The 14,182-nt window shown below is 40.0% G+C and overlaps 1 protein-coding gene and 1 long non-coding RNA gene across 2 annotated transcripts in view; one reads left to right on the top strand and one right to left on the bottom strand.

Annotated features, from left to right (window-relative positions):
• Positions 1 to 13,041, top strand: part of LOC150050782 (leucine-rich repeat-containing protein 37A2-like) — a 106,867-nt gene extending 93,826 nt beyond the window's left edge. The window contains 9 exon segments of the mRNA XM_090349364.1: positions 69 to 149; positions 2,985 to 3,056; positions 4,016 to 4,090; positions 5,827 to 5,945; positions 6,352 to 7,818; positions 7,821 to 8,152; positions 8,491 to 8,595; positions 11,842 to 11,888; positions 12,947 to 13,041. Of these exon segments, the coding sequence (XP_090205490.1) occupies positions 130 to 149; positions 2,985 to 3,056; positions 4,016 to 4,090; positions 5,827 to 5,945; positions 6,352 to 7,818; positions 7,821 to 8,152; positions 8,491 to 8,595; positions 11,842 to 11,888; positions 12,947 to 12,971 (2,262 nt within the window). The 5' untranslated portion in view covers positions 69 to 129 and the 3' untranslated portion in view covers positions 12,972 to 13,041.
• LOC150050778 (uncharacterized) overlaps positions 1 to 14,182 on the bottom strand; it is a 72,562-nt gene that overhangs the window by 17,108 nt on the left and 41,272 nt on the right. The window lies entirely within an intron of this gene.

The raw sequence follows: 14,182 nt of genomic DNA, 5'->3' as shown, positions 1-14,182 counted from the left end.
ATGATAAAGTTCTGAAAGAATGTCTCTTATCGTTCTTCTTTGGCTTATGTCTTTTTTTTTTTTTTTAGAAATCTTGGTTGCAATTTAATCACAGAACTGAGCATTGGAACATTCCAGGCATGGCATGGAATGCCATTTTTACACCACATGTAAGTGGTATAGAAAATAAGCATGCTAAATTAAACCCTATTTATGTGTTGAAAACCTAATATCCTTATTATCTGGGTGTAAGAACTATATGAACTCTCAAAAGTATGTCTTTATGACCCAGTCACTTTTCCCCCTTTTTTAAAGTATGCTCATTGTTATTATTAGTTTCTTTTTTTTTTTTTTGGTGGGAGAGTCATGGGGCTTGAGCTCAGTATGTACACTGTTCCTGAACTCTTAGCTCATGGCTACTGCCCGACCCTTAAGGAAAGTCCCACCTCCTGTTTTCTATAGGTTAATTGCAGATAAGAGTCTCAGGTTCTTTTGTGCCTGGACTGGCTTTGAACTGTGATCCTCAGATCTCAGCTTCCTGAGTAGCTAGGATTACAGGTGTGAGTCACCCCACCCGGTTCCTTTAGTCAGTTTTTGCATGTGTAAATGCATTCAGTTCCCTGCATGTTATCATGCCTAGTTGTATTTTTAAATTTAGCTTCCACATATGAGAGACAACTTGTGTGCCATCTCTCTCTGCCTGGCTTACTTCACTGAACATGTTTATCTAGGTCCATCCATTTCCCTGCAAATGACACAACCTTATTCTTTCTAATGATGAGTAAAATTCTATTGTGTGTAGGTGCCACATTTTCTTGATCTCTACCCATCTGTTGAAGAGCATTTGGGCTGTTTCCATAACTTGGCTATTGTGAATAGTGTAGCAGAAAACATAATTATGCCAATGTCCTTACTATATTCTGACTTGTGATGTTCTGGGTGGTTGCCCCTAAATGATAATCATTTTTTTCAAATGAGGGTAAAAATAAGGTATAGAAGGCTAGGTGACTCATATGACTAAGTCATACAACCGCCTGGTTTTGTTTTCCTACTTTGGCTAGGGCAACAGAAGACAGCAAGCAAGTAATCTTCAAATGATCTCTGACATGGGAGGTAATGGCTGCTCTGATATGTGTGAGGCTAGCATTCATTGCTTCTGCATTGCAGAACAAATGCCTGACTACTCAAATGTCTGGGAGGCAGACGCGCAGAGAGCAAAGTTGATCACCCAGTCCTTCACTGAGCAAAATGGTGTGGCTGCTTTCTCAGTGCCAGTTTCTTCTAATGGTGACACAGGGCACTTCTCTGAGTCAGGCAGAATGTTATTTGTCAAGTATGTGTCTCTGAAGTTGTGAATTACTTTGTTCAATAGGAACCGCTGAGGTATAGAAAAGGGTATACATTCAAAAATGAAATACATGGCTTCTGACAGATTTCTATACATTTTTCCTTCTTGAATACCTTAAACATGAAATGTATTTTTAGTTCATTTCAGTTCTAAATGTTGGAGCCAGGTGCAGTGGCTCACGCCTGTAATCCTAGCTACTCAGGAGGCTGAGATCTGAGGATCAAGGTTCAAAGCCAACCCGGTCACTTTAGTCTCAGGAGACACTTATCTCCAATTAGTCACCAAAAACTGAAAGTGGCTGAAAGTGGAGCGTTGCTCAAGGGGTAGGGTGGTAGCCTTGAGCTGAAAAGCTCAGGGATAGCACCCTGGCACAGAGTCCAAGCCCCAAAACCAACCAAAAAACAAAAGGGACATTGTTTGCCAGACATGGTAGAAAACCTATAATCTAGCCTTGCTCAAGATGTATAGCCAGGCAAAGAATACAGCAACCACTGTAGGCTACATACCTAAAACTTCATCTCAGAAAGAAAAAAACCTCTGTTGTTCAATGTCCTAAAGGATAATATGATGCAAAGTGAAATTTTCCTCTAAACTTGTCTTTATGAAAGACTGCCTCCTTGTGAATCAGTAAATTCGGATTCTTTCAAATTTATTTGTGTTGGTGGTGGATTGAGATGTAGTTGGAATCTCTATCAAGGTTGCCTGTGCTGGCTTTGAATCTTGATCCTCAAATCTCAGCCTCTGAGTAGCTACAATTATAGGTATGAGCTTACTTAGATGGACTGATTTTCAAACATCTTTTCAGTTGTAAGTCATTGGTACACACCTATAATCCTAACTAATCAGTAGGCTGAGATCTGAGGATCCCAGTTCAAAGCCAGCCCATGCAAAAAAGTTCATGAGACATGGGACCCTCACCTCCAATGAAACCTCAGGGAAAAAAACCCACAAAAAAACAGAAGAACAACTATGGCTGAAAGTGGTGGAATGCCAGGCTTCAGTGAAAAATTTCAGGGAAAAAGCCCACCCCCCGAGTTCAAGTCCCATAACTGACATCACACACACACACACACACATGCTTGTAGTCACTTCATTGGTTGGCACAGTGCCAACTCTATGACTTTAGAAGCTGTTGGACTTTGCAAAGCAGAAAGTCTATATATTATTGAGGAAAAGCCCTTACCCTTGCTAGCTGGTCTTGAGCACTAAGAGACAAGAGAAAAAGGAGTATAAATCAGGCCTTATCCATATTGAATTATTTACCCACTATAGAGTTTCAGTCATGCTATATTTTCAGGGAACATTCAGCTGATATCCCAAAAACAGCCTATTACTTTTCACTCAGTTCAGTAGCATTGGTTTTGTGTTGAGAACTGTAGGTACACAGAAGTTTGCACGCTTCTGGATCTTTGTGCTTTGTACTAGAAGCCTGGTTCAGTCTCAACTATCCAATACCTCTCTACTCCTATACCTTTTCTTTTTCCATATTCTTTTCTAGAATTCTGGGAAGTTTCTAAATAAAGTCTGCTTTATGGATTGTAAGTGTGACCTAGAGTAAAGACTCTGATTTCCTTTAAACCTACAAGTTATAAACCAAATAAATGAATATAATTCAAATTGAAAAAGTTGATCATTTCAATTCCATTGCCATTTTCAGAATTCTCAATCGTAATCCTCTAACAGCTGTTGAAGATTCCTATCTTTTTAAATTGCCAGCATTAAAATATCTGTAAGTATTTCAGAGATAATTTCTGTTCTTCCTGATTAGGTTTTCCAAATGTTAAATATTTTTCAGTGAGCCTAAGAAAGTCATTTTTTTCATTTCTACTACTGGTTCTAGCACTTGAACCTCAGGGTCTGGGCTCTGTCCATGAGCTTCTTTTGCTCAAGGCTAACACTCTACAACATGAGCAACAGCACCACTTCCAGATTTTTCTGATAGTTTAGTGGAGATAATAGTCTCACAAAATTTACTGCTCACACTGGATTCCAACCCTGATTCTCAAATCTCAACTTCCTGAGTAGATAGGATTACATTCTTGGGCCACCAGCACCCAGACTGAAAGTTAATTTTAGTTAATAGGTAATTGAATAAAACTTTTGGTAAAGGAAAGAACTAAGAAACCATTTATAATGAACAAAACAGTGGAAGGATAAACACGTGTAGAACCATCACTTTTTCCAGAGAGCAAAGAGGAATAAATGGTACACATTCTTTTATGAAGAAAAACAAAAGTAAACTGATAGTGAATGTATTGTGAAGATGCTAAGATAATGGTAAGAAAAGAATGATAATGGTTCTATACTAGGGCAAGATCATTAATTTGATGACGTGATGAGTTAACACAAAATTTTCAGTTAGAAAGTATTGAGCTGACTAACTCTTAGGGAAGCTGAAATTAAATGAACCTCATGTTCTTCAAGAATTTTTTTGCCAGTCCTGGGCCTTGAACTCAGGACCTGAGCACTCGCCTGTGCTTTGTCAAGGCTAGAGCTCTACCACTTGAGCCACAGCATGCTTCTGGCTTTTTTCTCTCTCTATATATATGGTACTGAAGAATCAAACCTGGGTCTTTGTGAATGCTACGCAAGCACTCTAGCACTAGGCTAAACTCCTGGTCCTTAAATGATCTTTTTTAAGAACATTTGAGTTGGGGTTTACCATGAATGTCTGGCTTTCTCCTGCAGAGACATGGGAACAACACAAGTGCGACTGACAACAGTGGAGAATGTCCTCATGTTGACCCTTACGTTGGAAAAACTGTAAGTTAATTGTTTTTACTTTTGTATCAATTTGTTGGCTTTTTTTTCAGGGTTTTATTCTTTCTAATATCAAGTTTATCAAAGTGACAGTTTATACAGTTAACGACATGCATTTTTTTTCCAGTCCTGGGGCTTGACCTCAAGGCCTGGACACTGCCTTTGAGCCGCTTTTGCTCAAGGCTAGCACTCTTCCACCTGAGCCACAGCACCACTTCTGGCTTTTTCTGTTCATATGGTACTGAGCAATCAAACCCAGGGCTTTATGCATGTTAGGCAAACACTCTACCACTAAGCCACATTCCCGGCCCATAACTTCACAGTTTTTAAGTGTACAGTTTGATGAGTTCACATGGATGTAACCACTACTGTGTTCCCATCACCCATAAAAGGCTCACAGTCAGTCCTTTTGCAGTCAATCCACTCCTTCCACCACCTCTGAAACCTCCAATCTTATATCTGGAACTGAAGTTCCACCTTTTCTAGAATAGCTTCTAAATGAAAACATAGAATTGGTCACTGTCTGGGTGTCACTGAACACACTGATAATTGATGGTTTCTCCATTTCCAAGCCTGGCTGCAGGTTGTTTGAACCTAAGATAATGTAATACAATTGGTGCCAAGCAAGAGGCCCACCCACAAGATGGAGGATCAGTGTTATCCAAGACATGGAGAGCAAAAGATGCTCTTGCCTAATACTGTATCAAGACTATTGCCAGTGCTCACAAAATGACTTCTTTTCAGGCCAGACCCGGAGCTTGAACTCAGGGCCTGGGCCTTGTGCCTGAGCTTTGTACTCAAGACTAGTGTTCTGCCCCTTGAACCATAGCACCACACCCAGTGTTTTGGTAGCTAATTGGAGATGAGTCTCATGAACTTTCCTGCACAGCCTGGCTTCTAAGTGTGATCCTCAGATCTCAGTCTTCATAGTAACTTGGATTACAGGGATGAGCTCTTGGTGTCCAGCTAATTTTCTAATTTGATCATTCCTCTACATTGTTTATGCTGCATTATTCTATCACAGGATAGCATCTCCTCTCTCTCTCTCTCTCTCTCTCTCTCTCTCTCTCTCTCTCTCTCTCTCTCTCTCTCTCTCTCTCTCTCTCTCTCTCTCTTTGCCACTTCTGGGGCTTGAATTTGACAGGGCCTGGGCACTGTCCTTGGGCTTTCTCAAAGCTAGTGATCTACCATGTAAGCCACAGCACCACTTCCAGCATTTCTGCATGTGGGGTACCCAGGAATTGAACCCAGAACTTCATGCATGCTAAGCAAGCAATCTACCACAAGGCCATACTCTCAGTTTTTAAGTATCACAATAGATTAATGGATTCTTCTTTACATTATTTATAACCCATTATCATTTTGTTTTAGTTTGTATAATCTTTGTACAATTGATATACAGAGGGGTTGCAGTTTCAGCAATCAGGAATGAGTCATGAATACATTTCTTCTCCTCCCACTCACCCCGGTCTTGGGACTTGAACTCTGGGTCTGGGCTTGTCCCTGAGATCTTAAGCTCAAGGCCACAGCCCTACCACTTGAGCCTCAGCCCCACTTCGTTTTCTGGTGGTTAATTGGAGATGAGTCTCACAGGGCCAGGAGTCTGTCCTAGTGGTAGAATGCTTGCCTCACATACACGACTTAGATGGGGGAAAATGGAGTTATTGGCTTTGCTTTGGCTCATCTATCACTTAGTAACCCTTTGCCCATTAACTTAATTCTCGGGTTTCCATTTATAGGGTCTTACCTCACACTATGGCAAGCTGTCTCTGCCAATTTAAAAACAATATTGAGGTTATCTGCAAGACAGTCAAGCTACATTGTGACAGTGCCTTGCTGACAAACATCACACACTGCCGTGAGTCTGTTGCCTGATATTTATTGTGTTCATTTTTAACTTTTCCTCAGTGATGATTTCTAAACAATTACAATTTTTATTCATTTATCCAGTTAATCTCTGCATTTCTGAACTGCTTAAAGTCATGTTTTCAGTAGTGATTGTATACTTAAATAATTTAATTGTACATACGCATAAGAGCCAAGAGAAGGAAATAGACTGTGGTCTCTGCTTAATGCTTTGCCTTCCAATAATTATTCATTCAGATGGTGAAAAGGAGTCTGTAAGATTTTTTAAGTTTCAAGTGTTCTTTGTCTCTGTGACACTCCAATCTTTGCTGACCCCTAATGTATTCAACTGAGTTGTGAGGTGATAGAGTGACAAGAAGCGATCAGCCTTCTCTTATCAGTTTCTTCCTTTCTGACAGTTGAAGAAGCATCAATAGGGAACCCAGAAGGAACATTCATGAAAGTGCTAAAATCCCGCAAGGAGAAAACCAGCACCGAGCTGACTATTGAACCAGAGAGGGAACATTCTGACAAAAATTATGTATCAAACTCAGGACTGATGAATGAGCAGCAAGAAATTGCTGAGGAGACTGATATTTTTACTGCACTAAGTTATATATTGGCCTATTTCACACAAGGACATGAAATAGATACACATTCAACAGACTTACCATTCACTAAACTGCTTTTCTCAAATGTACCAAATGGAGACAACTCCATAAATGATTTAAAACTCAATACAGAGATTACCCCAGTTGTGCAGGCATCTGATGTCTCTATGTATAAAACTAAACTAAAGAAGATTCTTCAGCTAAAAAATGTGTTTGGTACAAAAAGGCAGAGGAAATACAATAAAGTTAAAAAGAAAAACAAAGCATCAAGATTCAGGCAACCTAACCTTTTAGGCCCTAAATTTAAACGTCAAATCTTTCCCCACAAAGTGCAAAGTGTTAAACCACAGGTAGGCATCTGGGAAGAAATGGAGAGTGAAGAAGAAAGACTGCCAAGGCCCAACAGAGACCACAAGTGGCCAAAAAGCATACAGAAAAGGCACTACAAGGAAGTGAGCAGCTGGATAAAACAGAGTGCCCAAAATCTTGTGGAGAGCCCTGGTAAAAAAAAAAAAAGAAGACTTGAGAAACCTCTATCAAGGGAGCTGGAGCCACCTCATGTGGCTCAAGAGCCCAAGAAATTGTTGGGAAACTCCTTGCACACAGAGCTCTCATGCATAAAGAAGCATAAGGCAGTAGGCTCTTCTTTGCAGAATCATCACTCACAGAGCAGAGACTCCTTTTCCACCACTCTAAAAATCCCACATGAGTTCAGAAAAAAAGACAGAGAGTTAGCCTACAGTATGTTTGTTTTAGAAGAGGCAAATTCTAAAGTTAAAAACATGGAGCGTTCTAATCCAGTCATCTATTCCAAGAAAAATTACCATTTTCATAAGAATGGCTCTCCTGTGGCCCACAGAATACCCAAGGCCAAACTGAATAGAAAGGTCAGAAAGAAAACTTCACACTTCAGACCAGTGCTTGTAAATAGGCCTCCATTTTCTGCAGTAATAAGCCTCATGAATTTCCCTTCTGAAGGAGACATTTCATCATGGGGAGAGCTGAGTTCTCGAGAGAACCCTTTTCTAGAATTCTATGCTGTTTCAACACCTTCTATGGACAACACTCCTGTAAAACACCAGATTGTAACAAATGCTTTGGTAGGAAATATTCTTGCACAAAATGTTCTTGTACCAGTAGGAATTCTCCCTAAAAACACCATTCCTGAAAATCTTGTTGCTCCAGGGTCCAGTGTGACTGCATTCAACTTAATGCCGTCTATCCAACAAAGCAAGGAGACACAATGGGAATACCTTAGCATGGGTACTGACTCACCTGTCAAGGCCATAATCACCATTCACAATCTCCCTCATATTCTGACCACTTTGAAATGCAGTTAAACCAACAGCTAAAGCCACTTATTCCCAATAATGATGTGAGAAAGCTCCTGTCTCATCTTATCCGGACCTTGAGAATGGACTGCCCTAGAGCTGAAGTACAGATACCCTGTTCCAAGCTCATCTCCAGAACAGGACTGCTGATGAAGCTTCTCAGTGAACAGCAAGAAGTAAAGGTATCGAGATCTGATTGGGATATGGACCAGTGGAAAATGGATAACTACATCAATGAGAACACTGAAGTTCAAAGTGAACAGCAAGAGTCAACTGAGGTGAGTACAGCTGTAGAACTGCAAGCCCTGACTTTCCCATCCTTTAGATACAGCCAGGACTTGGTCCAGTCCAAAGTCATGTGATCATGACAGATTTCCCCACTGTTCTCCTTTATAGAGTGGAGTTAACCTTAAACTACAGGTAAGTTGTAGAGAAACTGCAAATTAGTAAGGCATAGAGTCCATTAAATTTAACATACCCTTTGAGAAATTTCCATGGTCTTCTTCTGGAAGAATGGGGTTTGAATAATTTTCTTCCTCCTACTCTCTTTGTAAATTAACAAAATTATCCTTTTTTTTGCTTTTTGGTTGTTTTTTGTTTTTTGTTTTTTTTTTAGCTAACACAAGAAGTTCCGGGATATGGCTATAACAACAAACTCATCTTGGCAATATCTGTGACTGTAGTAGTATTGATTCTGATTATAATTTTCTGTCTCATTGAGGTAAGAACATTCATGCATGTTTCCAGAATATATCATGTTTTTGTAACCAGAAGTATTTTTCTGCTTTCCTGATTGTATTTCTTTGACTGTGTATACAGTTTAGTGTTTTCCTGATAGAATCCTATGTATCATTGTTACTCCTGTGCTAACAAGTTATTACTGCTCCTACAGAAAAAAAATGAGTTCACTTGATAAAGTTGAATTTGATGCTTACTAAGTGGGAACCAGCATAGGTTCAGTGGGCAAAGATCATTAGTAATTGATCACTGGCCTTTGTTCAGGCAGGCCATGTGAATCTCATAGTGGTTCACTGATTTCCTAGAGATTTTTATAAAGTCAGATACTGTTGTTAATTTTTCTGTACAGTTCAATACTGTCTTTACATTTATATGTTTTCATTATTTGCTACTTTGATGAGCTCTGTGAGAACAGTAACATGCAGTGTTCTCTTCACATTTGATAGTAATGGTCAAAAAAGAATTGAGGCATTGTGGGTCCTGGTGGCTCATGTCTGTCATACTAGCTACTCAAGAGGCTGAGATCTGAGGTTTGAGGTTCAAAACCACCCCCCAGAGTTCAAGCCCCTTAACACCCCCCCCAAAAAAAGAATTGAGGCATTCTGCTAAGCAGCCTTGAGTGAATGTTCCACCAGCTAACAATTGCTGTATTACGTAGCTACTCTTCTAGCCTAAAATTTTGGAAATCTCACATTTCAGTAAATGTAAGCAAACAGACAAAGAAATCCTAAAAGTATTAAGAGAAAATAAAAGCAATATTTTCTTTTTTATAATTTTGCAATCAGAGAGAGCTTTCTGTGCCTGGTCCTTTAAACAGAAACCTTTGATACCTATCGACAACATGACCCTGAGATCCATGTCATTATGGATACTAAGTGTAGGGACAAAAAGGTTTCCATAGATTGTATCATCCAACCCTGGGGGACGATCTCACTCATCTTGTTTTACAGATGAAAGAGATGAACTTAAAGTCCCAATGGCAAAACTAATTCATTAGACTATTAATAAAGCTGTCTTTTTTGTTCTGTTCCCCGTAGAGAAAATAATACCAGGAGATATTTCAAACATGAAAATCCAATGTGAACCACCCCAAACCATTGAAAACACTAAGATAGTTAATGTAAAAGAGGGATTTGTCAAACTAAGAAAAAGGCAACCATCCAGTGGAGGAGCCAGGACTGGGAACAGCATGTGCATTTTTCTAGTTTCCAACACCACCTGTGCCTACCCCCACCCTTGTCTCTTAGTTTATAGCTTGGGCTCTCTCTCATGCTTTCCTAAGCCTGCCTTGTTATTTATACCTTTAATCCTTCTGGTATTTGTTCATGTTTTTGTATGGCTGAGATAGAGAATCTTTTTTTCATCCTAAATGAGTATTCATTTGTAATAAAACAATTCTTATTAAATGGTTCATTCATTTTTCACTGATCTAAAATACCATATTGACTTCTTCCTTTGATCCAACTGTCTTTACTGCACCAGCACCAGTGTTTGCTGTTAATTTATAACAGAGCAAATAAGGATGGTTAATCCAAGTAGTTAGCTTCATAATGCTTCCTTTGAAAACTTCTTAAGTTGTGTAAGGGTCCACTTCATATCTCTTCTTGAATACCTTCCCTTCCCAAAGAGATCCTGTTGGATTTTCTTTTATAGGTCCGTTAATTTGAAACAATATAGTGGTTAGTTGGAGAAAAGAGTCTTGGGGACTTTTCTGCCGAGGCTGCACTCCTGAGTAGGTTATTTTTAGGTGTGAGCCACCAGGAACTGGCTTTACAGTTTTGATTAAAGGCATGACATCATGCCTGGTCCTAGGTTTTTTTTTTAATTTTTTATTGTAATTAATAGAGGAGTTACAGTTACAGTCGCCAGGCAGAAGGAGCATTACTTCATGCACATTGATACCCCTTCTGGTCCTAGGTTTTTAAGTTTTTGCTTTTTTTTTGTCTGTCATAGAGCGTGTACTCAGGCCCTGGATGCCATCCCTTAATGTTCATTTTTTTTTTTGTTTTTGTTTTTTTGCTCAAGGCTCGTGCTGCACCACAATAACCACAGCTTTATTTCCAGTTTTCAGATAATGAACTGGAGGTAAGAATGTTACTGAGTTTCCTCCCTCAGCAGGCTTTGAACTGTGATCCTCAGATCTCAGCCTCTTGAGTAGCTAGGATTACAGGTGTGAGCCACCAGTGCTCAGTGATTTTGAGGTTTTATTTCATAGATTTTCTTATACCTTTACTGTTGTTTATTCTAAGGTAGTTTCCTATTCCTTTATTGCTATTATAAGTTAGATCTTTCCTTTATCTCCAATTCCTATGGGAACCTAGGAGAGCTATTGTTTCTGTGCTGATCTCCATATTTTGTTTCTGCCCACTTCACTTTCATGTTATTAGGTCAATAATATTTGTTGATTCTCTTGGGTTTTCCTTGTTTTTTCTACATCCAGCTTTTCTGTGGGTAATTAGATGTCAGAGTCTCACGTACTTTCCTGCTCAGACTGGCTTCAAACTTTGATCCTCAGGTGTGAAAAACAATGACTTGCTCTCTTAGGCGTTTTTTAGTTATCCATCATTTCATATACAAATAAGAATAGTTTGGTTCCTTTCCAATATTTGTGCTCTATTTATGTCTTCATTACATTGGTTGTCTTCAATAGGAGTGCCTCATGACAGTAATAATTGTAATAAAGACAGTAATCTTGTCTTTAATTTGATAATAATACTGGTGTTTTGGTCTTGAGGCAAGTCTGCAATTGATTAAAGGGCATTTTCTTTACTGTTTTAAGAGTTATCATGAGGAATTGTCTGTTGGATTTTATCTAAAATAGTATATGCCGGGCTGGGAGTTTGGCCTAGTGTTAGAGTGCCTGCCTGGCATGCACAAAGACCCGGGTTTGATTCCTCGGTACTACTTACATAGGAAAAAAAAAGCCAGAAGTAGTGCTATGGCTCAAGTGGTAGAGCTCTAGCCTTGAGAAAGTCCAAGGACAGTGCTCAGGTCCTGAGCTTAAAGCCCAGGACTGGCAAAAAAAATAGTAAATGCCACGTATTAAAATTCTAGTTTCAGACACGACCCTCAGCTAGGTCCTGTGGAAGAGAAAAAGATCTATTAGTGGAGCAGAATTCCTGGAGTCATAAAAGCCACCTCCTGGGTAGATAAGATATATAAATAAAGGAATAAGCACATGAAAGTACTTAATGTTGGATAATCCTGATTGTGCTTTCTTCCCAAACAGATTTATTCCCACAGAACATCAGCAGAAGGAAGTGAAGAGTCCTCAAGGTAAAGGGAGTCTAAATCTTTAGTGAGGATCTGAGAACTGGAAGGAGCCTAGAACTCATCAATTTCTATCCCCTAGCCTTACAATGAGGGCTCCATGCAAGGTAGAGAGAACTCTTGCTTCCCGAGGTCTCATCCGGCTCCAGCAAAAGTAGTTGCCTGGCAGAGGCAGAGGTGGTCAGTACTAGCATGGATAACTCTCTGTCACCAGTCCTTCAGTGAATGAGGGTGGGAAATAGAGATTTCAGCTGACTGTTGCTGCTAGAGCAGGGACTCCTTTTCCACCACTCTAAAATCCCCACATGAGGTCAGAAAAAAAGACAGTTAGCCTACAGTATGTTTGTTTTAGAAGAGGCAAAAATTCTAAAGTTAAAAACATGGAGCGTTCTAATCCAGTCATCTATTCCAAGAAAAATTACCGCTTTCATAAGACTGGCTCTTCTGTGGCCCACAGAATACCCAGGGCCAAACTGAGTGGAAAGGTCAGAAAGAAAACTTCACGCTTCAGACCAGTGCTTGCAAACAGGCCTCCATTTTCTGCAGTAAGAAGCCTCATAAATTCCCCTTCAGGAGGAGACTCGTCATCATGGGGAGAGCTGAGTTCTCAAAAGCACCCCTTGCCTGAATTCTATGCTCTTTCAAAGCCTTCTATAGACAACATTCCTGTAAAACACCAGATTGTAAATGCTTTGTAGGAAATATTCCTGCACAAAATGTTCCTGTGCCAGTAGGAAGTCTCCCTAAAAACACAGTTCAGGAAAATCTTGTTACTCCGGGATCCACTGTGACTGCATTAAAGGTAATGCTGCCAATTGAAGGCAAGGAAGCACAATGGGAATACCTCAGCATGAGCACTGACTCACCTATCAAAGCCGTAGTCACCCATTCCCAATTTCCATCCTTTGCTGATCATTTTGAAATGCAGTTAAACCAGCAGCTGAGGCCCCTCATTCCCAATAATGATGTGAGGAAGCTCCTGTCTCATGTTATCCGGACCCTGAAAATTGACTGCTCTGAGACTGAAGTGCAGATGGCTTGTTCCACGCTCATCTCCAAAACAGGCTTGCTGATGAAGCTTCTCAGTGAACAGCAAGAAATCAAGGTGTCAAGAGCTGATTGGGATATGGACCAGTGGAAGACTGATAACTATATCAGTGAGAGCTCTGAAATTCAAGGTGAAAGAAAGGAGTCAAGTGAGGTGAGCACAGCTATAGACCTGTAAACCCTGACTTCCCCATCCTTTAGATACACTTTGAAGGAGGACTGCCCTGGTTTTAGTCCAGTCCAAAGTCATTTGGCCAGTCATGAGACAGTTTTCTGCACTCTTCTTCATAGAGTGAAGTAGGTCTAAAGAATGTGAAATACACAGAAATTTTGCACATTAGTAAGACATAGAACACATTAATTTTTAACATATCCCATAAGAACCTGCCAGCTCCTGTCCTGAAAGAATTGGGGTTTGCATGGTTCCTTCCTCCTAATCTCTCTCTCTCTCTCTCTCTCTCTCTCTCTCTCTCTCTCTCTCTCTCTCTCTCTCTCTCTCTCTCTCTCTCTTTTGGACAATCCTCCAGGGGGCTTGAACTCAGGGCTGTCTTAGGCTTTCTGCAGGCTAGAGCTTTTCCACTTGATCCACATCACCATTTCCAGGTTTTTCTATGTACGTGGTACTAAGGAGTTGAACCCAGGCCTTCGTTTATGCTAGACAAGCATTCTACAACTAGGCCAAACTCCCAGCCCCCTAATCTGTTTTACTTGACAAAATTTTTCTTTTGTTGGTTTGTTTTTACCTAACACAAGAAGTTCCGGGATATGGCTATAACAACAAAATCATCTTGGCAATATCTTTGGCTGTAGTAGTAATGATTTTGATTATAATTTTCTGTCTCGAGGTAAGGACCAACATGCATGTATATTTCCCAAATATATCATGTTTCTGTAACCAAAGCTATTTTCCCTTTTTCCAGATGGTAATTCTTTGACTGTACCTAGTGTTTTTCAGGTAGAGTCCATCATGGGACCACAGATCTCTTATTTCTGCCTCATAAATAGGTTTTTGCTTGGTTTGCTTTCTCTTTTTTTGCCAGGCCTGGGCTTAAACTCAGGGCCTGAGCACTTCCTTTGGATTTTCCCAAGGTTAGAACTCTACCACTTGAGACTCAGAACCACTTCTGGTTTTTTTCTAAGTTTGTAGTGCTGAGAAATCTAACCTGGGTCTTTGTGCATGCTAGGGCAAGCACTCTACCACTAGGCCAAACTCCTGGCCCTGCTTTGTTTTTTTTTGTCCTTCTTGGGGCTTT

This window comes from Megascapheus bottae, chromosome 17 (assembly GCF_031878675.1).
Source record: "Megascapheus bottae isolate mThoBot1 chromosome 17, mThoBot2.hap1, whole genome shotgun sequence".
NCBI lineage: Eukaryota > Metazoa > Chordata > Mammalia > Rodentia > Geomyidae > Megascapheus > Megascapheus bottae.
The sequence above is the reverse complement of the archived record's forward strand: the minus strand, read 5'-3'. Positions and strand labels throughout refer to the sequence as shown.